This window comes from Montipora foliosa, chromosome 3 (assembly GCF_036669935.1).
Source record: "Montipora foliosa isolate CH-2021 chromosome 3, ASM3666993v2, whole genome shotgun sequence".
NCBI lineage: Eukaryota > Metazoa > Cnidaria > Anthozoa > Scleractinia > Acroporidae > Montipora > Montipora foliosa.
The window spans coordinates 50,926,332-50,954,162 of NC_090871.1; the positions used below are offsets into that span (position 1 = coordinate 50,926,332).

Here is a 27,831-nt window from a genome sequence, read left to right on the forward strand (position 1 = left end):
GGGAAGGGTGTTCTTATCGAAATTCTACGGCAATTATCTTCTTTGGATTTCAATAACACTTGTTAAGATCTACTTTTCCCGCATGTTTAGTAATATCTTCGAATCAGTACGCACCGTCCTTAACGCGTTACGGTATTCATGAGGTTTGAGCTCCTGCATGGCAGCCTGGCTTTGTGACGAATTTTTTATCTCTAGAAGTGGGAAACTAAGATTGATATTCATCAACGTGAATTTTTTTCCCGTCGGCCCATCCCCAAGGGACGATGGGCTTGCTACATTTAAATTTCGGCCGCGTGATTTTCACGTGACTTTTCCACCAATCTGAAGGGACAAAAACTCCAATTTGCTCGCGCACATTTTTCCGCGTAACATGGACCACTGATTATGATTACTCCAAGGCGCTTTTTGCGCCTATTAGAGTACTTGTGTTAGCGCCACATGAAAAACTGCTCTTAGATGTGACAATTCTTTCTGTCATCAGTGAAGGAGTCGTTGAATCCAGGGGTAAGCTATGATACGACCACCTTGTGGATTTCGAAAGCAATACAGCAATCAAAGTTTTAGCGCTTCGCTTCCACTGCGTTACCCTTGGCGTTGTCTTGAATATGCCCCATAGCTGAGAACATGCCCTTTAACACCCGGCATGATAACAGGGGCTGGGAATCAGCAGGCGGAAGAACGGGCCCGTCATCACCCACATAAACATACGGAAGTCTCAGTACGCAGAAACTAGCGGGTGGGAGGCTCAGGCCCGCTGCAATTCCGGGATAAAACACGGGACACGGCGGGATGGACGGCTGCACTCTAGGATTAAGTGTCACGAGAACGGGTGAATCAGGCGTCACTACAAATACGCGCATCATTTGAGCCATGAGAGGTTTGGACGACCGACAGGGGCACGGGAAGTAGAGAGGCATGTCCGATGTCACTAGCTTGTGAGCTGTTTCTTTAACGTGTCCGGAGCTTGTTGCCTTGACCATCTTGTCGGGGCCTGAGCAAATGAACCTATACAAGAATGATACAGAAGCAAAGTTTGTTAAGTCTACCATTGAGTAAACCAATTTATTACCTCCCACGAATAGCGCTCGCGGTATGACTGGTCAATTTAGTGCGGCCGTATTTTACAGCTCGACCCGCTATTTTGATTGCTAGATTGAAAGACCTAAAGATATCACCAACGCCTCACTGACCTTAAAACAATCTATCAATCAATCAACCGACCGACCAACCAAATCCATCCACCAACATTCCTACCTCCATATGTGTACATCTAATCGACCCCTCCCATAACAGGCTTCCCACAACGACTTTAGCCAGTCGGTCGTCCGTGCAGTGACTGAACCCAGGAACCCCACCCCCGGATTGCATGTTCAGCGCTCAAACCATACTGCTTCCATAGGGTTCTCAGTTTAGTTAAAATGTCTTGGTTCACAGCGCTTCAATTTACTTCTCAACTACAGTCATCTTCTGCCAAATTAACCGGAACCACTGGATGGCTTTCAAATTGTCATGTAGCTGAGCCACATGCACAGCCTACGAACAAAATCGCTAAAACAAAATTGGCTATTCGCGGAAGAAAATTACAAATTTGAGTTGACTGAAAACTTTTCTGTCTCATTTTATCGCTCCTATTTACTCCTAAAACTGCAAAAAATGGAAACCGATTTCTTCATTGAAAGTAAATGAAAGGTTTCGTGCTTACCACTTTTACCATACTTTGCGAGGATGGCACAGTCGGTTAGTGCGCGGCCTTGGTGCAAGAGGTCCTGAGTTCGATTCCTGGATCTCGCATCTTTGTTTCGACTTCTTTCCTTTCCGTGTAGCTAGTAGCTTTAAATACCCGTAAAACGGAACACTGATGGAGAGGGGGAAGTAAAATGAGCGCACCGTCGACCTCAGGTTTGTCAGTGATTAAAAGTTACTGTTACGAGTTATCGACGTTAAATAAGGTCTACTTTACTTTACTTTACTTTACTTTACTTTACTTTACCTATGGCCCCGTGGGCATTCGTACTCCTCTCCTATGTAAGCTCTCACAGTTGGTACAACTCCCTCGCGCGTTGCTCTCCCACGCTGCCGAGAGGAACTTGCCGAGCCCTTTCCTGAATTCGAACTTGACACTAAAGGCGGTGCATTCCCTTTGTAATCTGCCGACTGGCGGCGAGCATAGGTTAGGGCCTGGTAAAGAGGAAGTGATGATAAAGTAGTACCGCTGGCAGAAGGAAGTTCATTTAAGGTTGGCCAGGCCTCTTCCGTCATCTGCTTCGAACCAAAATGCGTCCCTTGTACATCAAATTGACTTGTTAAATCTGACTGACTGTCGTTCAGCAGGGGAATGTCCCAAGCCAACAAAAAGTTGCTGTTTGGAAAAAAGCCTGGCTGTTCCAAGCCCTTTGCGGGATTGTACCCGCCCGATCCTCCAACACGACAAAGGGACCACGAAGGAAAACGAGGATATAACCCGGCGGGAGACTCGGTGGTTAGCATGGTTTCAAGAAAGCCCTGTTCTTTTTCAGTGAGCTGGCGCGAAAACATATCGTCTGAACCTTTGCCTTGCGCATTATCAGTGGCTGAAAACACATCTTCAGAGCCTACCGTGCTAAGCTCCCCAGGAATCCCCAGGGAAACGACACTTTTAAATTCGGAAGTTATGCTTCTAAACTCAGGCCCCTCGTGGCTCATCATGTCGAGAGTAGACTGATACCCACTTGAACCATACGTAGAACTGGCTCTGTGTCCCTGGCTCTCAACAGTCGCCGCCCTACCGCTCTTACTTGCGTTGGGAATGGGAACGGCCGCAGTTGTCGTAACAATAGGAGAAGCTACCTGTTCGCCGTCGGACCCCTGGTTTGCCTGTTGGTCATCACTAATACCACCCCCGGATACGACCTCTTCTCCTGGCGGGTCTCCTGTATCTGATGTCATTTCCAGGACGGGGGAATCACCCGCTGGTTCATTTGCATCTTGGTTCGATGTAGTGGCAAACGAAAAAATGGGATGAAGTGGAAACAACAAATGAACCAGGGAAGTACAACACTTCTTTTCTAAGATTTGGTAAAAGTCAACGTTGGCCGCCTAAAACAAAACAAAGTATTCTTTGATGGTCATCTGCAAAGGCACCTTAATTTATGAATCTACGTTACGTTTTAAACGACGAGGAGAAAAAAGCAAATGCCAAAAAAAAAAAAAAGACTGAGTTTCTTTTCGCCTGTTATTAATCTGAATAAAACCTTTAAAGTGCCTATAACCCCCAAAAAAATTTTGGGCCGGAAAAAATCTTTATATCGAACTGAGCAAGATTCCGCAATTTTTTTTTCATTCGGTGGAAACCTCGTTTTTTTTGCTAATTTTCAGAGTAGACAAAAAACGCCCACATTTGAAACATTACCGAGTGAAAAAACTATCAAAATGGGTCTGGGTCGAGCACGAATCCTCACGTCATACCAGGATTTCTCTTGCGAGCGTGGTGATTAACGACTTGCTCAACGAAACTGCCTGATGCCTGTGTTGTTTTCGGGTCTAACAACACTCCAAATCAGAAGGAAGTTATTGGACTTCATCGGGTACCTTTCTATGGAACAGAGAACCCACTGAAAAGAAGGGAAGAAAAAAGTGGGCTGACTTTGTGCAACTAAAGCGAGCAGATTGGAAGTCCACAGAATACTCGGCTGTGTGTTCGAAGGACTTCCGAGACAACGACTTAACAGTGAAGTTTTCAAATCTAACTCGGGACAATCTTCAACGAAGATTGCGAAAAGATAAAGTTGGAGTTTACGTCTTTCCAACTGTCCATACTCCGGCTGTACAATCTGTAGAAGAGAGTGTAAAACCATCTGAATGCGAGTGAAGCAAGAGGAAGGTGAGAAAATTATTTTTCAGAATATTCCCTCTTGTTTGATACACGTTTCTTTCGTACATGTCCTTCTTATGAAACACTCGGCTAACCAGATAAGATCTCCTTTTAGATGAGCATATTTCCCAACAAGCTCAAAAGTACGATCCCCGTGTTTGTCTTTATTATTTAGCGGAATAACGATGCTTTTGAAAAGTCCCGATATTCTCGGCAACACGGAGCCCGAGACAAAACGCCAGAGGAATAAGAGTACAGAAGTAGAACGTCCTACAACCGTGGAAAAGTTAATGCAAATGACCGAGATCCTGGAATGACGTCACTAGCTTCAGTCTTCGCTTCGCTCGGTCGAGCAGAAAAACGAAATAACTATGAAAATTCATAAAAAGACAAGGTTTCAACGAAATGAAAAAAAAAAAAAAAAAAAAATTGCGGAATCTTGCCCAGTGAAACATAAAGATTTTTTTTCGGCCAAATTTTTTTTTGGGCGTTATAGGCACTTTAAATGCTACCAACCAGCTTTAATTAATCAAGTATGCAGCAACATTAAAGCTCGGTGCACCTACCTTAAGATCAAATGGATCTTCTCGGTGATCCTGCATTCTTCCGCAGTTACAGGCACAGAGACTCGTGATGCGACTGGAGTGAGGCTTACATGGAATGATTCCCAAATCTTTTGACTCCTCAGAGACTGGGTCCGTGGGCGGCTCTCCGTCCGCAGGAACTCTGTGATACTGGAAGCGAAAGACATTTGTAAAGGTGACAAGACAATTTTAGATACCAAACAAAACATCTCGTTTAGTAGGACCCATATGGATTAAAGATAGCTTTTAACGATGGTTTCTATGGGGGAGGGATAAGGCTGTGGTCACCTCCCACCAATGTGGCCCGGGTTCGATTCCCAGATTCGGTGTCATGTCGGTTGAGTTTGGTGGTTCTCTACTCTGCTCTGAAAGGGGTTTCTCCGGGTACTCCGGGTACTGTCGAAAGTATTAGCGAATTGCTTTGGTTCTGCATTACTTCACTCAGTGATTGGTTCAAAGTTCTTGCGCCATTTTTGCAACCAATCAGAAGTGAAACCAAACCCAATCGTGGCTTGCGCGTGCACATTTTCCCGCGCTTTGTGTCGGCTACGTGAAATTAATTCGAATTTTGATTGGCTTACTTGATTGTCTCCGCCCTTTTTGATAGGCCAAGGTAACTACTTGGGTTTTGGTTTTACGACACTCGATTGAAACTCGCACTATTATCATTATGGTTCCTATTCATATTAATTACCGGGTATACACAATGGCGTCCTGTTAAACTTCTTTCTTCGCAAAGTTGTCTTCCATTCATCCAAACCTGCAGCAAACATAAGAAACTAATTGAAGCAACCTAAAAAAAACCTTCTTTGTTAAAAACCAAAAAGAGCAAGGCTGAGTTATCTTAAACCAATACTTCGAAAGGGACTGCCTTTCTCCATCAGAGTTTTACTCGCCAGAACCACAGTATGTCAAGACTATACAATAAGAACATAGCTCCTGAATGAAAGAAACGTATATTCAAAGTGAGGTTTATAGACGAAAGATACAAGTGATCTTTTTATAGCACTTAACTGGACAATAAAACCACAGTATGTCAAGACTATACAATACGAACATAGCTCCTGAATGAAAGAAACGTATATTTAAAGTGAGGTTTATAGACGAAAGATACAAGTGATCTTCGCACTTAACTGGACAATAAAAGCACTTTTAACGACACCTAAAAAATGCAGGCGGCATCAACGGGAATCGAACCGATGATCTCCGCGCTGCCAGTGCAGAGCTATGAAGACAGTTGGGAGCAGGTCAATTTGATGAGCGCAGGTGTTCCCGTGAAAGGACTAATGATTGAAAAAATGTATACGATAAGTGCGGTTTAGAGACAAAAGATAGAAGCGATCTTCGCACTTAAAATGCCCTTTGGATGACCTTGTTACGTGACCTTGTCAATCATAAAAAATGGTCGTGGTACAAAATAGATGCCAGAAAAGGAAAGAGCGTGATACAATAGACCAATTTCGATATATTAAAATTCAGTCGAAAACAAAAGGCATCATCATATTTATTCCCCAGAGCCTCGAGATGATGTCTTTTGTTTAGGATTGAATTTTAATATATCGAAATTGGTCTATTAGTGCGAACGTCAATTTTGAGGCCACTGACCTTTTGGTGAGAGATTTTACAGTGATTTTTAACTGAGATTTATATGGAAAACTACCGATGGCTTTGCCATCCAGCACAGAATTCTTTTACATTTTTCAAACTTTCAAACCGCTCTAAAATCACGCATTAAAACGTCAGTATTCTCAAAATTGACCTTCTTACTAATGTCATATCGCTCTTTCCATTTCTGGCATTCAGAGTCGAACATCCCGAAAGCGGAAACTCTCGGGAACAAAGGTTAAGTATTCGCTTACGGGAGGTGTCCGTTTATGAGAGGTTGAGAAAAAAGTACAATAGAGGGCATATAATACACCACAGCTCTTTATTAAGACAACTTGTAAATGTGACTGTTTCAAGGTGTACACAGGCCAAACTCGACTCTTATTGGTCAAGATAGGAAATTCAAAGACCTCACAGCTTTGCTCTAACAAGTACATCTTTTAAAGACCTCCCTTTTCTATATGAAATTAGCAAGGGGAGGGTTTTTAAAGATCTCTCTTAGTAAGGGCTGGTTTTGTATAAGATGCCATTTCTTCATTGGAATATGTTTGAGATTGGGTTACGAAGTTCCTGAAGCGTGCGCCTAAGTCGACAAAGGTTCATATTACGGGAAAGCGGATAAACCATGAGATGAGCAGGATAGGGTATGGAATTGCCGTGCGAGTTTAAATTTCAAGGAGACAAATTTTCGCACGACTGGCTTGAAGAAAAGTTTAAAAACGAAAACTTTGATGTATTGTAATGAAAAAAAGCTAATTGTAATCAAAATGACTACGTTTTGTCTGCGACAGTGTGCAATTAAACCATTAAAATCAAACCCATTTCGTTAGAAATTCTCTTGATATTGTTTATTGTCCGCTTACAGGAGGATATTTTAGACCGTGTGGACCCCGAATAGGTGTCCGTGTCCGCTTACGAGAGATGTACGCTTACGGGATGTAAAATATGTAGTGTTTTATAGGAGAAATCGCCGGGACCGGTTTGGTGTCCGCATTCAGGAGGTGTCCGCTTACAGGAGGTGTCCGCAAGTGGAGGTTTGACTGTATTTTGTACTACGACTATTTTTTTTATGATTGACTAGGTCACGTTACACGGTCATGAATACAAAGGGCCTATTGTTAACTAAGTGCGAAGTGCATTAGCTGGTCCTTGCTAACACAGTGAACCTTATTTATGAAGGTATGTAGCTGAATATTCCACTCATCCCAATTTGCTAAAGGTTGTCTACCACGTCACTGGAAACCCGTACCTTACTCTCCACCAGCGAAAAAAAAAACCAGTGTCAAACGTTCATTCCATTAAGTGGCTTTGTATTTCTATGCTCGATGCATGAAAGTAAGCCGTCACGTTTTCATCCAATCAAAAGCCAAAGCACAACTACACGCTCGTGCTTTACCGCGCTTGAAACCGGCAACACGTGATTCGATAATCTGAAATCTCAGCATGCTTCTTTTCGTAACTCAAAATATACGTCTTTCATATAAAGTCCATTCAAAGACATGCAGCAGGTTTTACTCGCAACTAAGGAAAAATTCCAACAGGAAAAAAGAATTACCTACTACCAGTGAAACATGCACTTGCAAACACCGGCAGCCCATATGTGACCCTACACGGAATTCCGGGGAAATCGCACTTATGTCCAGGTTTGCACGCAAATGCGAAAATTGCGAATTTTGCGAAAATCGCAAAAATTGTAAATGGTGCAAAGAAGAAGACAAATCACCAACTAGGGCTCGCGATTTTTGCGAAAAGTCGCAAAAATCGCACAACACTGACAAGCTAGAGAACACTAGTCCCCCACAAGAGTTGCGATTTTTGCGATGGTAACGATTTTTGCGAAAATTGCTAATTTTGCGTAAAATCGTTAAAATCGCACAACACTGAAAAGAAAACGGACACAAGGCCCCGAAAAGAGTCGCGATTTGTCTGTGGGTCACAACCCCGAACAAGCAGGCGCCCAGACGACAGTTTGGTATACTACATCTTGGGAATCGAGTGCCACCTAGCAAATGCTAACCGTTTGGCGGCGTAAGGAATTATTGAATTTCACTGCGTGTGTCAACCAACGAATTCAAAACCACTGAATCTTAAATCTTTAGTTTCTCAAAGCTTTTTAGCAGCGTAGCAATCATTAGTAACTGACAGCAATGAACTTTGAAAATAACTGGAACAAAAATTCACGATTTACGGAAAGTGTCGCGTGTGGTGTGAATAAATAAAACAATTTGCTCTTTCATGTAGTAAAACGTGACAACGTCCAGACATTAAAAGAACAAACAATAACGCACGAATAGACCAAATACGTACTGCACGTGAACACGCGCGTTCGTTTGCGACATTAACGGGCCTCTTGTCAACAAATACAAAAACTAAAAATAACCTAATGTACTCGTGCGGTTGGTAGGCAAGACCTTAAGAAGATATGGGAGCTCATGTAGACCCCATACTTGTTGCCTGGCTCTTTACGCACTGGGTTCAGTCCAATGAGAACATCGAGGTTGCCACGGACCACACACATCGTTTCGAACTACTCAGCCAAACCCTTAAACAAACCTTATTGCTTTCGTCTTGGAACTGGGCAGCATAGTGTTCGAATGCAGGTCCGCGGGCGTGCAAAGAAAACACGCGCAGAGCTTGGGAGAGCTGCAAACGTAATGTAAAGAAAACGAATAAGTAATTGAACTTTTCATTCCACTTATCAGTTTGCTGTTGCTTTTAGTGTTAACAAATCACGGAGCAAAGTCACGGTATTTCAGCCTTAAACAAAGATTTAAAAAATGTCTGTGTTAACAGATACCCCTAATTAGTGCTTAGTTTCACTACCAAGAAAACTATGTCCTTTGGCGGGCGGAAACAAATAGCAACTCGAAAAAAAAAATTGCCAGTTAATAATTCAACCCTTAGCCTCCTATGAGGGTCAGTTGTTGCCGGATTTCACTCTAACGCCAAACGGTATCATTCGTCAATAGACCACTTCCATAAACGGCCGCCACTTTTACATCCTTTTGTATTTATGTAAATTAGAAGATTTACGATGGCGACGCCGACCAAAACGCCCCAAAGCGCCCCTCCTAATATAACTTTGCACTATAATGTAATGTCTTTCGCAACTACTCTATCTCAAATGGTTGTTATTACAGTTGAGCCCACGTCTCAGCAGTGTTAGTTTCAGAAGGCGCGAACACGAGGCTTTCTGGTCAAAATAAGAATTTCCTATCGATGTTCTGTGTGCTTTCTTGATTCTCAACTGTTTCCTTCGCTTTTTTCTGAAGTAATTTGAGGTTTGTCTGGCCTAATTTTATCGTGGAAAGTATGGCAAGGCACTGTATAGCATAAGGATGTGTTAAACGAAGTAACAACCCCAAATGTGCGAAACTATCGAGGGCAGCTTCTATTCAACAACTGTAGTATCTCTTCTTCTCAGAAAAACGTAAATTCTGGGTAGGAACTCATTGTTTTTTTCGCATTTCGCGTGCTAAATCTCTTACTCTTTTCTGCATCTGATCGAATTTTGATCCGAAAGCCTTGCTTCCGCACGCTCTGAACGAACATCGCTGAAACGTCGGCTCAACTTTAATAACAGCTGTTGGGTACGCGCGGTTTTAGAATAAAAATAGGAAATAGAAGATTCACATTTCTGTGCTCACGTTGTCGTCAGAGTACCGCGAAATAGGTCTTAAAATGCGTGTCGCACGTGCACTCAAATATCATTTTTTTCCCAAATATTTTAATCAAACCATCCAAAGCACACATGTCACCATTGTTACCCAGAATAGGCCATTTTCGAAATATCAAATATTCAGCTTGTTAGAGAGGCAGTGAGGACAAAAACAATAGAAACAGGTTGGAATGAATGCGAAAAATATTTCCGTATCATCCACTTTCCTTTGTCTTTGTCCTCTAAACCTCTCTTTCAAGCTGATCGAAAAAGGCTTTTTTCGGTTTTTCTGTGGCGTGGAAGCCACGTAAACTTGGCAGAACTCGCAGCTAGTTTTGACAACTACGGGGCTTTCCCTATAGATAAAAAGCGGAATTTTGGGGTTGTGTCGTACCTCATTGAACGGGATTCAGGATTGGCCAAAAGAACAATAGAGCGAACAAAGAAAACAAACGATTTAGCACAGAAAACAATAGGAAGTAGTCGACACTATACAGCCAATGTTCAACAAGAGGTACGACCCTACCCAAATTTTGCGGTAAGAATCGTCAAACACGTTTGCTTTCGGTAGGGAGATCAATATTGTAGACTCTGAAGCCCGCTTTACACTGGCACAAAAATCTGGCACAGCCCTCCTAAATCTCGAAACCGTATACCTGTGTTTTTCGGGCACGACACGGTATACGTTTCGTGCGTAAACAGAACAAACAGAACGTATATTAGGCACCCCTGCCAGAAGTTGAAGGGCTGCTGAGTACAGCTCTGGAGGTGTTCGGAACTTCAAATATTGGTACCGTTCCACGATTTTGTGCGAGTGTACAAGGGGTTCTTTGGCACCTATTTCGTCGAAGCCGAACTTAAGGCTCCATTTTGTAACAACCAGAACAACATCGGGAGCCGAAACGAAAGTTTAGCTTGTTCCAGTGGTGTTCTCATTTGAAACACAACACGCATGTTTCTAAATTGATGTCTTTCCTATACTTCTTTCGTTTCGATGAGATTCTGTGTCACAGTAATGGTATACTTCAGTTTATGACTGTCATCTCGTGCGCAGATACGTCCGCCGTTTCAACTAGGATATCTATTTGCTCTAATGAAACAGGTTCAAACCTGATTAAGGTGCACATTCTGAGTGTAATGCGAGGGCAGACCTTCCAGGTAAGCGCTAGTTGCTACAGGAATCGCCTTCCGACAACGTCTGGAAGAAAGATCACACGAATAAGTCTAAACATATGTCACGAGCGTCATTTCAACTGTTTCTGATTTGTCGCGTAGTAATTCTAGATAGTCTAGATTGGACCGATGAAGAACAGCAAAAACGCAATACACCGCACAGTCAATAAAATATTTTGTATGAATAGAAAGGCCGTTTACACGACAGAAAAATTTGGGTCCGGACCCGTCAAAAAAGCGGTACGGACTCATAACGTTTGTAAAGAAACACTGGAGTTTCTGCAGGGCCATAGGCGCCTATGGCCCTGCAGAAACTCCAGTGTTTCTTTACAAAAGTTATGGGTCCGTACCGCTTTTTTGACGGGTCCGGACCCAAATTTTTCTGTCGTGTAAACGGCCTTAGATTTTCACCTCCGCCATTGGCCTCACAGGGTGACAACCTCCTCGAGTTTCGTAATTATTTGAACCACACTTAGGCTAGTCCAATCATTGTAATATATCTCGACCGTTTCCCACAGCGAAATAAGCTTTTGAGACGCTCACATCTTCTTGAAGCTTTCTCAAGAACCCGCTTGTTGTCCCTCTAGATCTTGTAATACTGCAGTTCACTGTTGACAGCGGGTTGTGGGAGAAACCGCAATAGGACAATCTCAAATAAATTGACGAAGTTACAACTTGAAAACAATTTTAACTTTTTTCGCTAAAAAAAAGAAAGAAATGGCTTTCGACTGATTTTAAGTCCAAATTTGTCCCTCTTGTAAACCTGCAGTTGACAGCGGGCTGTGGGAGAAAACCGCAACAGGACAATCTCAAATAAATTGAAGAAGTTACAACTTGAAAACAATTTTAACTTTTATCAGTTTTCACGAAAATGTTGGAGAATCGCTAAAAAAAAAAAAAGAAATCGGGTCTCGACTGATTTTTAAGACAGTGTTTAGTATTGAGAAAAATTTCTCGAGCACTTTGTTTTGCAATTTTCAGTGTTGCAGCAAATGCACGTTGCGAGTCAAGTTGCTCCACAGGAATTACAATGGGCAACATTTCTTACAACGTGTCACGCTAAAGTTGAAAGAACAAAACAAAAAAAACCATTACGACACAAGTTGCAAGTGAATGTTACAAGACGCTACATTTAAAATCCGTTGCAGCCATAGCGAGAAGAGTTGTGTAAAGACCCCGGCAAACGGCGTTAACATTTGCTTTAACATTTGCTTCAACATCTGCTCGATTTTGTTGTACGATGTTGACTGCTGGGTTGGGCAAACGGTATTCAACACATCATCAACATTTGAATCAACAAAGCTTCACGACAGGGATGGTATTCAGTCCCAGGCCGCAGCCGCGGTTGTTACTATGGATACGGACTTGTTAATATAAAAACGGGAGTGGATACGTCATTGAGAGACCGATTAGTGCGCTTGCGCATGCGCATAACCAACAATGTTGAAACTCTTTTCAACATGTTTCAGCACGTTGAAATGGGGAAGAAAACGATTTCAACATCGCTGTTTAAAAAAATGGAACGGATGTTGAAGCAAAGATTGAAGCCGCTTTTAATACCCGTGCCTTAAAATGGAACCGATCCTATCGGAAGTGATTGTAGCAGCAAAAAGTCGCAAAAGTGTCTGTACAAGGTATGTTGGGCAATTTCGTGGCAACTTGTGTCGGAACAAAATGGTTAAGTCACCCTGGCAGGACAAACAGATATTCCGGAAGGACGGTATGCTGCCTGGATCCATATCTGTTTCAATTTTGTCGTTGTAAGTGATACTTACGCTTCTGAAAACTTCATGTCGAGGTCCAAGTGAGACGCCATAGTGGTCAGCGGGGCAATCAGGTCGCTTTTGGGCGTCATGAAAAACTCGAACAACACCAGAGACACACGCGCCCATAAGCGACAAGAGGGAACCTGCGCGTAAGTACAGAAGGAAAGAAAATGTTAAGTTTACCCAAGCTTCCTTCAATGGACACACTATTTCGCCAAGTTCCAGGGGAATCCTGGGTCATTCCAGTTCCTTGTGGAGGAAACGGACGAACTTTAACTTCAAATGGATCGTTCGCTAGCCTTTAGTTCTTCAAAAGGACTGGAACTACCCAGATATCACTACAGAGTTACCAAAAGCAAAATAGCATTTGACTGCCATCGATGCCGGGTTATTTCCGTGGTCTCCTCGATGAGAAGCCGATTTAGACGATTCTTTCCAGTAGGTAATATCTTATTTAGATCAAAGATATGAAAACCCTAGCCCCACCAACTCCAAGCTGGATCCTATTATTAAAGGTCATGTTTGTACACGGGGCCTTTCATTTCTGTTCGAACCCGCAACCTGCCGCACTCTTATCATGATCTCGACTGAGCAAACGATCTGCGCATGATTTAAGAAAAAGATCAACTTCAGCAGTTGCAAAGACGCCATTCTCGTACCCCGAGTCCGCTTTGCTTTTGGTCAGCACCAAGAACACGGACTCTACTGTTTATCCTGGGTTATTTTTTACTGTCAATTTTAAAGTGCGGCAAGTATTTTCCTTGTAAACAATTGCGATGATTTTAAACCGTGCAGGGGCTCAGCCTGATTTTGCCCCCAACATTGTAGTTCTGTTCAAACTATTGAACCGGGCCTATCTCTTCCCACGGGTGCATTACACCTTTGGACAACTATAGTTGCATTTGAACGCGTGAGGAGCCACTGCCACGTAAGTGTAACACGTCTATCACCTTACCTTATTTCTTTTTTACGCATCAAAATTCAACATTTTTTCAAAACTGAATTTACGACAGACCTCCACATGAGTTCCCCGGCGTCCCTCGGCCACACCGTCACGGCCAGCATCTCCGGTCATCAAGTGATCGATCTGCTGTTTGAGGTAATCTTTAAACAACACCTGGCCATTGCCAGATGGTAAAGACTCGCTGCTCCCAGGGGACAGATCCTGTTCTCTTTTGAGGAACTTACTGTTTTTCAGCAAGGGGCTTGACTCCACTGCAACAACATTGAAAATGAAAAGTTAGTCTTGTATATGACCTTACTGGCACTCTTCAACAAACAGACGACTATAAAATGAGGAAAAATCCATTCATTTTTACAGACAAAAACTCCGGCTTTCAAACCATGCAAGTGGTGAGCTCACTGCTGTACAGAATTCTTCCCACATTGTTTACACCCCGCACCGCTGGCTCAGTTGGTTGAGCACAGGACTGTCATGCGGGAGGTCGTGAGTTCAACTCCGGCGGCCGGATCAACACTCAGGATCTTTAAATAACTGAGGAGAAAGTGCTGCCTTTGTAACTACATCTGCAAATTGTTAGACTTTCAAGTCTTCTCGGAAGAGGTCCCGTCTCACAGCCCTTATTCATTAACTTTGTGGGACGTTAAGATCCTTTCCAGCATGTGGTCGGTTTGGCAGGATTAGCTTGAAGGGCTTCGATGTGAATGAGACCACAATTGTGTACAACAGCCAGAAGTCAGGCTATTTAGCCATGTGCAGGAGCCTCACCAAAACCAAAACAGCATAACCTAAGTGCTCTTGTGTGTTTCCACTACGACAAATTTTATTGATTTGATTACAGAAAGGATTCAGTTGTCACAATCATGGCAGTAAAATTGCACAAGTTTTGCTATTTGACAGGTAAATAGTTAACATATGCCGCCGAAACAAACTTGTCTGGGTTTAGTTCTGTTCGTAGCGGAAAACCCAGCCCTTTTTTTGCAACAAGTGATTCGCCAACGTCCAGTTCACCAACGTGAAGAAGCCAGTTCGTCAACTCACTCAAATTGAAAACACTGAAACAGAAAGATGAACTGGACATTTGCTGTCACCCAGATATTCGAATTTACAAAAGTAACTGTACAGGCAGTTGGTTTGAAACGATAAGCCGATTCCTGGCCTCGTCAAGTGAAAAGGCGCTCTTCCCTGCTAACAGAGGTCTCTTTTCTTTTGCGTTCGCTGGGCTGACGAGTACGGGAAAAGACACCTCTGCCATGGGTCGAAACTCACTTTGATCCAACCGCCGTCCACAACCTTCGATGGCACTCCTCAAACCGCATGCCTTATGATATGTTTCCTGACTGTGATTTGAGCCCTCTGTATCTCGCGCATTCTTTACAGTAATTCCGCTGTTGTTAAGTGAGCCCACACGTCACGAAATATCACGTGAGGATTTGGTCGCTAAGCAACCGCCGCGCATGCTTAACACTGTGAGTCTCGACCAATGGCAGAGGTCTCTTTCCCGTACTCGTCGGCACAGCAAACGCAAAAGAAAAGAGATCTCTGCTAGCAGGAAAAAAAGCGTTCTTTAAAATAAAAATATGATTGGATTTACCGGAAACTAAAAAGTTGTATTCAAATATTCCATGAATGTAACGGATCGCTCGCGTCCACTGGGCGATATATCATTGTTGTATTTTCAATGTGAACTTGTTACAGCTGTAGCTGTCATCGTTGGCGAGAAAGACATGTAACGTATTCATGAATTTTGTCCGTTGGCGAACTGCCTCTTTGGCGTGGGCGAACTGAATATCCAAGATGGTGGAGGAATGGACGTTGGCGAAACGGCTTTTTTTGCGAAATAATATGGATGTGGTACCGCCAGTTTATAAAATGAGCAAAATAGAGACAAAGCGGTTCTAATTGCTTCTCAGCCTGAGTATGTTCTTAAATTCTTGGTTCACCTCAAGGGAGCTATATAGGATGGTACAGTGGTCTCGGTCCACAACCACAATACTTGAACGTGACAAAGAAAATACTCTATGAACTTCCCCTACCCCATTGCGTATTTATAGCTGGTTTGGCTAATGTGTTGAGCAGAACTGCCACTGGGTCAAAGGCCGTTGAACAAGGCTGCACGTGAACAAAGGCATGGCTTGAGTTGACTGTGAACAACGAGCTGGAACTGGTGATAAACAAAAAAGTTCAATTCTAGTTCATGAAACGCACTTCATAATCAATAATTACTGCTAGCAATTACCAATGAATAAATGACACAGCTAACGATGTTCAGGCTGATTTCTTCATGAACTCTGGGCAACAAGAAGTTAAGAATAAAAATCAGCGACAGGAAGGTAAGAATGACGGTTCGATGACCCACTCATCATTTTCAAATTCGTGAAACTGGAGTCGGATTTCATTACATAAAATGCTTGTCAAAAAATGCATTGCATTTTATTACATAGAGACGGTTCGCAGACCATCAAGTCTGGTTCACACAAACGACGCAAATGCAAAAGCAAACGAAGTTCACACCTCCGATGCAAAAGCATGGAGATAAGACACGCAGGCGCAGTTCAAGTCTTTTTTTCCAAGATAGTGGACGAGAATGAAACTGTCAAGGGCACTCAACGAGTAAATTAAGCCAAAAGCCTTTGAGAGACATTTCTAGGCTCCTTGTAATGTATAAAGACTGTCTAAAGCCCGGTTTACACTACAAAAAATTTTCGGCACGGCTCGTGTGAAATTGGCACGGGTGCCTAAAAAGAGCTCGGCAAACTTTGATTACACTACACCATTAATTTTTTATCGTATCAAAAATACCGTGCCAAAATTTTTGGGCCCTGGTAACTTCTCTTGTAGACATGCGCAGTTCAGTTATAATCAAGAACGTCCGCGTGATTTTGGTAGAGAATGAGCAGCCATCTTGAAATATACGCAAAAAAACCGCTAGCCTATATGAATTAAGGCTCAAATTTGGCCCTTTGAAACTAGTTACCTTCTAAGAACTTCCAACCGAACCCTTTGCTCATCCGAAATTATTGCTAGGTAACCTTTTTAAGTGCCAAAAATTGCAAAAATATCCCTTAAAAAGATCGAGCCTGTGTATTTGCTTCTTATTATTATTTTATTTTACCTTGCGTTTACAATTGCATTTGCCTTTGCATTTGCGCCGTACATGTGAACCAGGCTTTAATAACACAAAACCACAAATTAAAATGCATCGAAATAAGCCCATAACCATGCTGTGTGTGATCAATTAAGCGGTTCTGTATGCTGATTGACAGTAGTGAAAAATAACTTGATGGAAGCCACTATAATACAATGTACATCACAACACAGTCAGTACTACATTTTTGAACCGTTGCAGTTGAGATTCAAAACTGCAGCCGGACCATTACACTCAGGGTCTTTAAATAACTGAGCAGAAAGTGTTGCCTAAAGTTGTAATGACATTTGCAAATGGTTAGACTCTATACAGTAGTCCTCTCGGATAAGGACAACGAAACGTACGATCCCCGAATCCACGATCTACATGTATCTCACAAGCCTTTAATATCCATAACCCTGTGGGATGTAACACTATTCGCAAAGTGAAAGTGTAGGGCATAGAGTTCCCAGTGTTGTGGTCTGTCCTCTGTGCTTTAATTAAATGGCCGTAAGTTTAGAAAGCTGAAAAAGGTTGAGCACTCCTCTCTAAATAATTCAAAGTGCACATCGTGTTTTACATAGATCCATATTACCTATTGAGCACTTCACAATCAATTCAAAGCTGGAGAGTTTTCTTTTCTTTAGCTCACCTGAGGCTTCCAAGAAGTCTTGCCTTTTTCATGATACTGTACAACTGGTCTTCTATAGCATGTTGAAGCTTTTTCTGTGGGGTGGTGGTCTAAGGAACACAGACAACGAAGCCGTTAAACAGCAAAATCAAATGGTTCCATTGTTACTTTACTTTTGCTTCACAAGGCCAAGGTTGTGATTGGCCAACAAAACTTGCACTGATACTTTCCCAACCAATCAGTAAGGTTACATTATGTTTTCACTAGACTACGCCCAGTCCCTCTTTCACCGCTTTGTTAGTCAAGCGCGAGGAAAACACAGGCACGAGAAAAAAATGGGCAGGCAAAATCTGAATTCGAGGAGGAATCCAGATTTCGCGCAGCTATTTGGGTGCAGGGCTGACGTGGTGGTGAGAGCACCTGCCTCCCACCAATGTTGCCCGGGTTCGATTCCCAGGCTCGACGTCATATGTGGGTTGAATTAATTTTGTTGGTTCTCTACTCTGCACTGAGAGGTTTTTTGTCTGGGTACTCAGGTATTTCCCTCCCATCAAAAACAAACATTTGATTTGATTTGCGTTAATTTGTTGATCGCAGTTACCAGTGTCCCCAATTAGTGCTCCCACGCTTGAAGACTAGACGCCTAAATAAAGTTCCCCCCCCTTTTTTTTTTTCTCTTGCTTGTCTCCTCCTAGCCTAGTGCTCGACCAACTAAAGGAGGGACTGCTTGTAGTTTAATGTCTTCGCATGGTAATGCAGAGGATTGCTATTTCACTACATTGCTTATCTTGTATCATGCTTCTTCATTTCATCCCATTCTATTCCTCACTTACTTGTTGTTTGCCTTTTGTCTTGCTTGCATATGTATCTTGATTCTTACCAGACTAAGAGAAAAAAATGAATCTGACAACATTCTGTATCTGGCAGCTATAGTTGCCTTCCTTTACTCCCCAGTAACGAGCGGCTTTTTATTGAAGTGTACCCAATACAGACTGTAAGTATCACAAGTAATAAGACCAAATCATCTGCAGCATAATAATAATTTTTTTAAAAAACTTACCATTTGCGATGGGTTCATAAAAGGCACACGCTAAATTAAAGAAAAAACAAAATAATTACATGATTAATGTCGCAGTTCCCGCGGGTATTTATATTTGAGACACACTACAATTCCAAAACGCAAGAGACAAAGTTGGCGTAAAAGGAGGGAACACCGCTCCACGATCGGCGTGACAGACGGCTTCCGTAGCGTGACTAAAAGCCTCAACTTATCTCCCCGACGCACGAGGCGAACCGCGCTAGATCGGTCAAGCTGTAGACCGGTAAACGCCAAATAATGATATAAAAGCCTAACCCTTCACGGCGCTACGAGCTAAACCTCCGGCCAGCATCGTGCTATAATGGAAAGAGTGTAGGCGGTAAAAACAGGTCAAGCTCGCCGGCACGTGCTGGATCGGACAAGAAAAAGGTAGATAGAGAGCATAAAATGGCATAGCATGAAAAGCACCGAAGCTTGGGGAAGTCGCTGCGAGACTTACCCGAAGCGTGCACTGAGAGGTGAACCCAAATTTATTAAAGTTGACCTCAATAAAACCTCCGAAGGTAGGGAGGGTGGGAATAAAATTCGTAAACGGTAAAGGTACTCCTTCCAGTAAACTAAAGAGCTCACAGAATGATACTTTGGACTTAACTAGACCTTTTATACTGAGACTAATGTATAGGACTAAACCAATGGTGACTAACGTACCATCTAATACAAACAACTTGTGTAGCGCTCAACGGGACATGAATTTGGATAGTTGGTGCTTTTCGCCAAACCAGATGATTAGAAGGATATAACTGTAAGCAGACAGCATTAAAGACAAGGATAAAGGAACTCAGCTCGAATTGTTAGAATATAGGAGTCCATTCATGTCTCGTTTGCGTTGCGTAATGTTTACGAAATAACGTGAGATATATAGGATAGCTCTAACGAGTCACGCTCATTAAATACGTTTTACAACGCTGTTGTAAAGCTTTATTAATTTAATTAATGTCGCATTTGCCGCGGGTATTTTTAAGAGACAATGTTGGCGTAAAAGGGGGAGAACACCGCTCCACGATCGGCGTGACAGACGACTTCCGTAGCGTGACTAAAAGCCTGAACTCCCCGACGCACGAGGCAAACCGCGCGGGATCGGACAAGTTGTAGGCCGGTAAAAGCTAAATAATGATATACAAGCCTAACTCTCCACGGCACTACAAGCTAAACCTCCGGTCATCATCGGGCTATAATGGAATGAGTGTAGGCGGTAAAAATAGGTCAAGCCTCCTTATCTCCCAAGCACTACGAGCCGACTCCGCCGGCATGTGCTGGATCGGACAAGAATAAAGGCAGATAGAGAGCGTAAAATGGCATAGCATCAAAAACACCAAAGCTTGGGGAAGTCGCTGCAACCTTAACCGCCACTGATACGTGAGAAGCATGTATCCCCCCAAGCGCAAACTAACCAGTAACTAACTATGGTAACGAAACGACAGCCATACGCGGCGCAGCTGACAGTAAAACGTTGCCGTATCCCTAAGAAGATTAACAACGGCGGACCTAGTAAGCAAACGACCTGAGTGGAAATAGAAAAGTGGCCCGCGCGGGCGGGCGGCCAAAAAATAATTACGCATAGCAGTAACTGCGCAAATCGGTGAAGGGGAGCACGCAATAACCAGTGTGTGGCCCTGACGCTAAGTGTCCGTCTTAGAAGCTTTAAGGAGAACGGACATTTGCTGCGGGCAAGCCTGACTCGGATGAAATCATACACAGTCGGCAGACAGGTCAAACCGGGGGCGAAACTGGGAGATCCCGTTATAAGTAAATTTGCTGCAACGGAGGAAGGCAAAGAAGGCTAAGGTGAAGGCAGACCATATCATATTGAAGTCCCGCTCCCCTAACCAGGTACGAAGAATTGGTTGGATTGCTGCTAACACAATGGGTGTGACGGGTTGGCGAAGGATACGAGACTTGCCCTGGCAACGAAGGATGCCCCGTAGCACCTTTCGCAAGAGAAGTTTTCCCTGAAAAGGATCGCCGTGGCCACAGGAAATGTGTAAATTACGAACCGCAGAGAGATACAGTTTTATCGCACTATGCATGACTGTTCTATTGAGGTACGAGGCAAAATAAATAAGCGTCCCCTCAGAAGCTGCGAGTATGTCCTCGTCGTTTGACATAAGTCGATTCATAAGGAAAATTTGGAGGAAACGTTTTTCTCCAGAGCTATACGTACAGTTTGTAGTCCACGCTAGTCACCACCTTGCGTAAGTTTGGACTTCATCCCTTAGAGGGTCGGATGTTGCAAGGGGTTTTCTCGGCCTTGGGACCCGCTGACCGGAAACGGGCATCCTGAAAGCGCGAAAGGGCGCCAGCAATTTCGTTAGAAACCCCAGGAACGTGACGTGCTCGAACGAAGAAATTATGTTTCATGGATATCAGAATAAGGAACCTAAGAAGGCCCGTGATGCGCATGATGCGCGGTGCCTTTGAATGGCCCAAATTAGTAATGGCCACAACAGAGTTATCGTACCAAAATTGAATGCGTTTCCCTTAGAAATGAGGGGACCAGGCTGCACATACCACCACTATGGGGAAACGTTCCTGCCATTCAATGCTTATACCCCGAGCCCTATTTGACGGCATATGAGGAGGCCACCTACCTTGGAACCATTGCCCATGGAAATAGCCCCCAAAACCAACGGAGCCAGAGGCGCCAGTGTACAGTTCTTGATCAGGAGAAGGGGTAACTGTAGTGTTTACAAAGTTCAACCGGATGTGGTGAAAACGGTTGAGTGCTCCCCGAGTCAAGTTAATCATGCGCTGTAAAAACGTTCTCCCAGGTACTACCGCCTTGCAAGCAAACTGTAAGGTACCGATAAGGGATTGAAGCTCCACCAGCCCCACGGAGCGGCGATAGGTAAAAGAATGGATTAGGCCCCTTGTGCGTTGGAGTTTGTCCGCGGGAAACCTGGCCTCCATACCAGATTCAGATTGCAGGATACCCAGGGTTTGTGAGGACCAGTGTAGCCGACATGTGTACCATATCGAAGAAAATTAATTAAAGTATTCAGGATTTTGGACTGCCAAAATCCTGAATTCAAGATTTTGGAATTCTAAGATTTTGGACTTCCAAAATCTGGAATTCAGGATTTTGGAAGTCGTAACTCTAACTCTAAGTAATAACTCTACTGAAATAACTCTATTGATAGTTAACCTCGCAAGAGAGAATCCTTTATTCTCTATTTTAACTTTGAAACCGCTCGTACCAATTAATTTTTAGGATACTTCGCCAGCATTGTAGGACGTGAACGAGACTGAATAATCGCGACAGACTTATGATAGAGCCAAGTTATATTTTGAGGTGACGTTTTCGTCGACCGTCGCCGTCGTAGATCTTAAATTCCCTAGTGTCGCGATCAGAACGGGAAGGTTTTTTTGGCGTGGATTTCTTTACCCGACCGGGCGGTGGCTGCTTGGTTGGGCGAGGTTGTTCTACGGCTGCTTTCAAGTGGGAAATCAGTTCGGCTTCGTTGCCAGTTATGGGAAAGATTGAGGGCCTGAAGACGAAGGCGAAGAACTTGCGTCGACAGGGAAGTGAGATTTTCCCGACGACGATGGCGAGGGCCAGTACATGTAGCTTTCGAACTGCCACGCGGACAAGTCATAATAAAATTCGCAAACGGTAAAGGTACTCCTAACAATAAACTAAAGAGCTCAGAGAGTGATACTTTGGACTTTACTAGACCTTTTATACTGAGACTAATGTCTAGGACTAATGTCTAGGACTAAACCAATGGTGACTAACGTACATGTACCATCTAATACAAACAACTTGTGTAGCGCTCAACGCGACATGAATGGGAACAGTTGTTGCTTTTCGCCAATCCAGATGAAAGATATAACTATAAGCAGACAGAATCAAAGACAAAGACAAGGACAAGGAATTCAGTTCAAATTGTCTATTCATGTCTCGTTTGCGTTGTGTAATGTTTACGAAATAACGAATAGCTCTTACAAGCCACACTCCATTAACTACATTTTACAACGTTGTTGTAAAGCTTTATTAACTGATTAAGTTAAGCATAACATTGAAGAACTGCACTACCAAGCATGCTTTAATGGCACGAGGAAATTTTTGCAGTTTCTAAAAATTCATATCGAATCGCCCATCAAGCCAGAATAAAACCAACTCAAAACCAAAGACATTTAAAACGATTTTACTGTCACGGCCACCCAATGAAAGGTGAGCACTAATAAAATAACTCTAATGATAATACTGGCAATTATGCTTGCTCAAACAGATTAGAGAGGTAACGTGAGTTGATTTTACATGTAGACATATGTGTTTGTTTTTGCTTGTTTGTTTGTTTGTTTTGTTACAAAACGTATAGTAATTTATTACAAAATTAACATGGATTCTACCTGCTTTAAAGAGCATACAAGTCTGGGAATGCAAGGTCGCCCTGTCTGCCTCCAAATATCTGGAATGCCATCAACACCAGAGAGCAACTGAGAAATCTGTGGTAGCAACTGATGTCTACAATTAAATAAATAAAATAAAATAATATACTGGTAGTTGGTTATTAAAGTCAAGTTCAGCAGAGAAAACGGATGAAACCAAAAAAAATCGAATGCACAGCGAGAATCACACAAGATGAACCGAAAAAATGTTCAGTGATGAACAGAGAAAATCGGATGAAACAAAATCTGTCCTTGCTACGTCTCTGGTGCTACCTCTTCCCACTTTAAACTAACACCCATCGGATATTTAAAAGAAAACCATGTGCATTCATACCTAGTTGAAGCCAAAGTATGAAAGAGTCTGATGTAACTCAGATCAAAGGATTGAGAGGGGTGTAAGACCTGTAACAAAGACATTCCATTCAAAAAATAAAAACTAAAAATGAGATAGGGGAAGTTACCATCAACAGCAGTACTAGCACAGACATAAGAGTTAACATCTTTGTGATAAACAAATACTAACACTATAAAATCGGAATGCAAGGCTACATGTACCTTTTTTTTTTCAATTATTGCACAAAATCAATCGAAGTCTTGAAAAGGTGATAGCTTCCAGTACAGATACATGAATTGTACATGTACATGTATATCACACAGTAAGGCCCACAGTCTCCTTTTTTTGCCCTTCATTACTACCCGGTATTAGCTGAGGGAAACAATGCTCATGGAACAAATTAACATATTTTATTGTCATTGTTATCCTCATCATTTTCATCATCATCATCATGATCAATTTCACTCAGAGGGACACTGGAATAGCACAATGTATCTTCAATTTCCCTACATTTTCAAAAAAGCAAGCACACTAACTTACTATATTGCTTACATAGAACAAATTGCAGGATGTAAATGTACAGTCCTGTAGCAGACGAAGTGAATTCACAGCTGTTAGCAATAATATTAATAATTATTATGAAGAATGTACAATTACTTACAACAATAATGTGAGAAACAGAAAACAGGAACATAAGCGCACAGGCATAATAGAATTCATGGGACATCCAGTACTGATGTGATTCCTTATAAAGACAACAAATACATGTTGATAACAGTCAACCATCTTTTTAATCATTGACAGGAACCTATGGGGGGAAATGATGGCAAAAAGAGGAAGGGCTATAACTACGGTAGCTGACTGTTAGTAAAAAGTGTGAAGGTGTGTAATAAATACTCTTAAGTTACATGCAACAATTGCCCAATATCATTGAACAAATCAGAAGCATTAATTCATAATCACATACAGTGTAGGTACGTAGGTTTGATTCCTGTGCAGTCAGAACCCAGAAGTTCAAGTTTAATGACCTTAGTGGCCACAATTTTTTTAAAAGCCAGAGTTAATTGGAAGGTCATGCCTGAAGTCGTTTGAATCCCAAAGAACTCCTGGAGAACTCTTTTTTTCTTAAGCTAACTTTCTTCACTGACAGTTAAATTTCCTTAAATTCATTGATTTTGGATAACCGAGAAGCTTCAACGATGATATCTAAAGACAACGAACTTACTGCATTCTGCACATCGTGTGGTGCTTGTTTGCAAAGTTGCAACATTCTTGATACATCATAAACAGATACAAGGTGCAAATATATTATTCTCTGTTCAACATCATGGTATACATCAATATCACACTGGAAGTGGAGAATAAACAGGAACTGTTTGAAATACAGTAGTTAAAAGAAAAATAAATTAAATAAAAAGAAGTGGATGGGAGAGGATGACATTCCTAACAACAACAAGAAGCAAAGCCAAATACTTGCCCACATGCAGGGGTTTCAATAAAATTGGAAGTTGTCAGCTGGTTTGAGTGGAAGGAATAACGAAATTTATTATATCGCAAGCAATTCTCAGGCTAAAGGGAAAACTCTGATTGGCTGGATTTTGGTCAAGATTTCGCAACACGGACTATTACCACGGAAACCGTCCATTTCTGTATTTTTTCTCTCTTCTGGGAAATTCAAATTGATCAAAACACAAAAGGTTTTCAAAAAGCGGAATTTAATTTTTTCAACGCAACAGTGCAATTATATAGCAAGCGGAATTTAGTTTTACATGTAAAGGTTACCTTTCAAAGTTTGCTGAGGGAAGACGAAGATTACAAACATTGACCAAGTGTCTGATCACTCAAAGAAATGATGCCATACAATAAACAACTTACTAAACTCACTTGCTCGGGACCGCACTGGGAAATATCGGCCCAAGGTCGTTTTTGTACGGTCCTCGCTGTGCTCTTTCCGTACTGCCACAACCTTGGGCAAATATTACCCAGTATACATGGCCCTCGCTCTTGGTTAGCAAGAGGTTCATATCGATCAACAAGGGGGCTAACACCTCTTTTTCAAGGGGTGTTGGTTGGCATGCCACCAATGCCTAATTTCAAATGCAAAATCAATGACCGCATTTAGACAACTTCATGATGACATGGTCCAGATGAATTTAAATAACATTAGATCTGAAATAAGCTTTTGTAACATTTACTTCAGTTTAGGAGAAAAAGTAGCCAACTTATCACAAGCAAAGTAAGCCAACGCTTTTCATCAGATCAGCTATCAGTACAGTACTTATCGCAACCACTGCACATGCACCCTCTTTTGTTTAAAAAGAAAAACTTGATGAAAAATGAGTTTCAGATGTTACGTACATGTAGAATTCTGACACTGATTCCAGTCGAACCTTGACTATCCGGACCTCGATTATCCGGATTTCTCCATTATCCGGACTTTTTCTCTGGACCCAATTTTTTCATGAACATTCATTAGTCATGATCAAGATCCATAGCCATATTCTTTTTTACAAATACAGTGTTGAAAAGTGAGGTAAAGGCAAGTTTGTTTCGCCTTCAAAAAGCAAAATAAGGTAGCGCTCACACAAGTCGTAACTAATGCAGAACTTTTGAATGAGTTTTGATTGGCTTAGAGCTGCTTTGTTGCTAAGTGAAATTTCACGCTCTATTAGCTCGTTCTGCAAACGAGCTACACTACGTCACGACACTCGATTATCCGGACTATTTCATCTAGTCTCAACGAGTCCGGATAATCGAGGTTCGAGAGAAATCAAAAGTTATAATTAAGGCTTAGCATGCACGAAAAAAAAATCATCTGGGCCCGGTTGTTCAAAAGCTGATTAACGCTAATCCGAGATTAAAAATTAACCAAGGAGTTTATTTCTCTACTCCTAAATGCTGTCCAACGCTGATACTCGGCAAAACTTCACATTAGAAGAAGTCAATGTTGAAAAACAAGAAGAAGCAACAGAAACGTTCACCCAGAAGTTGAAAACATGAAGCAAAAGCTTACGCTAATCCTGGATTAAGTTAATCGGCTTTCCAACAACCGGGCCCTGGAGTCAAACTTACATTGTAATTTCATTCTAAGTTTAAATGCCAATGTTGTGGTTAAAGTTTTTTCTTGGTTGAAAATTTTTCAAACCAGTTTAAATTTTCCTTTGACTAATATCAACTTTATTATTATTATTATTATTATTACTATTATTATTATTATTATTATTATTATTATTATTATTATTATTATTATTATTATTATTATTATTATCTGAAACAAAGGACAAATCAAAATTATTTACTTGTTTTTAAAAAAGTTATGAACCAAATATATATTGAACCATAACAGCTACAAAAAACAGTAATGTAATGAAAAGCAAATTGCATGTAACAGACCTAAAACTAAAGCCAAGTTTTTGTTTGACACGAGTGTACTTACCGAAAAATCGTGCACGTCTTTCTTTTTAAACATACTGTCAAGAAAATCGATCTGCCAAAACAAATAAAATACAAATAAAATTGAAAATTACGACCCATGGCAATAGTAACAACAAAGGACGCACCGTCGACGTTAAATAAAGTGACTTACAGGGCTGGTACATTTCGCTGACCCCCAGTCCATGGACTACCCAAATGGACTACCCTAAAAATGCTATTTCGAATGAGTACTGTTGATCTATGTGTAAGCAGCATCTCAAATAGTGCTTAATTAAGCCTCAACTCCCATTTTAAACAGCATTATATTGTTCAACAGTATTTAAGTTTAAGCACCCATTTTAAAAAGGTTAGCTTACATGAAGTAATCGGCCATCACAACAATAATTGAAAGCTAACCTTTTTAAAATGGGTGCTTAGACTTAAATACTGTTGAACAATGCTGTTTAAAATGGGTGTTGAGGCTTAAGTAAGCACTATTTGAGATGCTGCTTACAAATAGATCAACAGTACTCATTCAAAATAGTATTTTTAGGGTATGTCCATTTGGGTAGTCCATGGACTGGGGGTCAGCGAAATGTACCGACCCTGACTTACATGTATTATCTTAACCAACTACCGTAACCTAAAAACTGGAAAACCCAAGGAAGGTATAAGACCTTTAACGAACAGAGGATTCACGAAGACTTCAGGGTAATAATAGAGTCCATAATGAACAAAACGATAAAACCCAACTGTTACGTGTACAGTTGTACAAAAAGCCGTAAATTTGAAAGATGTACTTTCGAAAGGAATTCCTTATTACACCGTAATAAAAATTAATGTCTCTGAAAAAGAGATTCAGTTCTTGAGAAGTCAGTTTTTATTTGCCCCAAAATAAACCACTTAGCATCAAAGATCTTAAAAGCTACGAACTCTACGAACCTTAAAAACCTCTTTTCCAATGGTGCCATTCAAATGTACAGCCTTCGACTTGAACCCAATGTTGTCTTTCCCAAAGATTCCCACCACGCACACTTTATCGTCCACACAGCTAGTAAAGAAAAAAAGACTCCACATTATTGATTTTAGCAACAACAAAAAAACATAAATTCATTCTGAAGCAGAACCTCTGTCATGTTAAGTTACCTTTCAGTGGAATTTATCAAATATTGGAAAAACTCCACACTTGCTCGTTTTGCACCGCTGTCCGCCATGTTGTTTCTTTACAGCTTGGAAGCCT

At 41.8% G+C, this 27,831-nt stretch overlaps 1 protein-coding gene across 1 annotated transcript; it reads right to left on the minus strand.

Moving 5' to 3' along the window:
- Window positions 1-27,830, minus strand: LOC137997601 (nonsense-mediated mRNA decay factor SMG8-like). The gene is made up of 19 exons (XM_068843678.1): window positions 27,738-27,830; window positions 27,534-27,642; window positions 26,614-26,664; window positions 24,403-24,525; window positions 23,839-23,922; window positions 23,178-23,245; window positions 22,805-22,919; window positions 18,416-18,445; window positions 18,189-18,239; window positions 17,377-17,465; window positions 15,634-15,761; window positions 13,652-13,851; window positions 12,646-12,779; window positions 10,808-10,895; window positions 8,593-8,682; window positions 5,129-5,194; window positions 4,417-4,584; window positions 1,991-3,075; window positions 1-1,005 (listed from the first exon to the last, which is right to left on the minus strand). Exons 1-19 carry the CDS (start codon window positions 27,803-27,805, stop codon window positions 561-563), a joined length of 3,192 nt encoding a protein of 1,063 aa, XP_068699779.1. The 5' UTR covers window positions 27,806-27,830; the 3' UTR covers window positions 1-560.
- Window position 27,831: the final 1 nt, after the last annotated feature.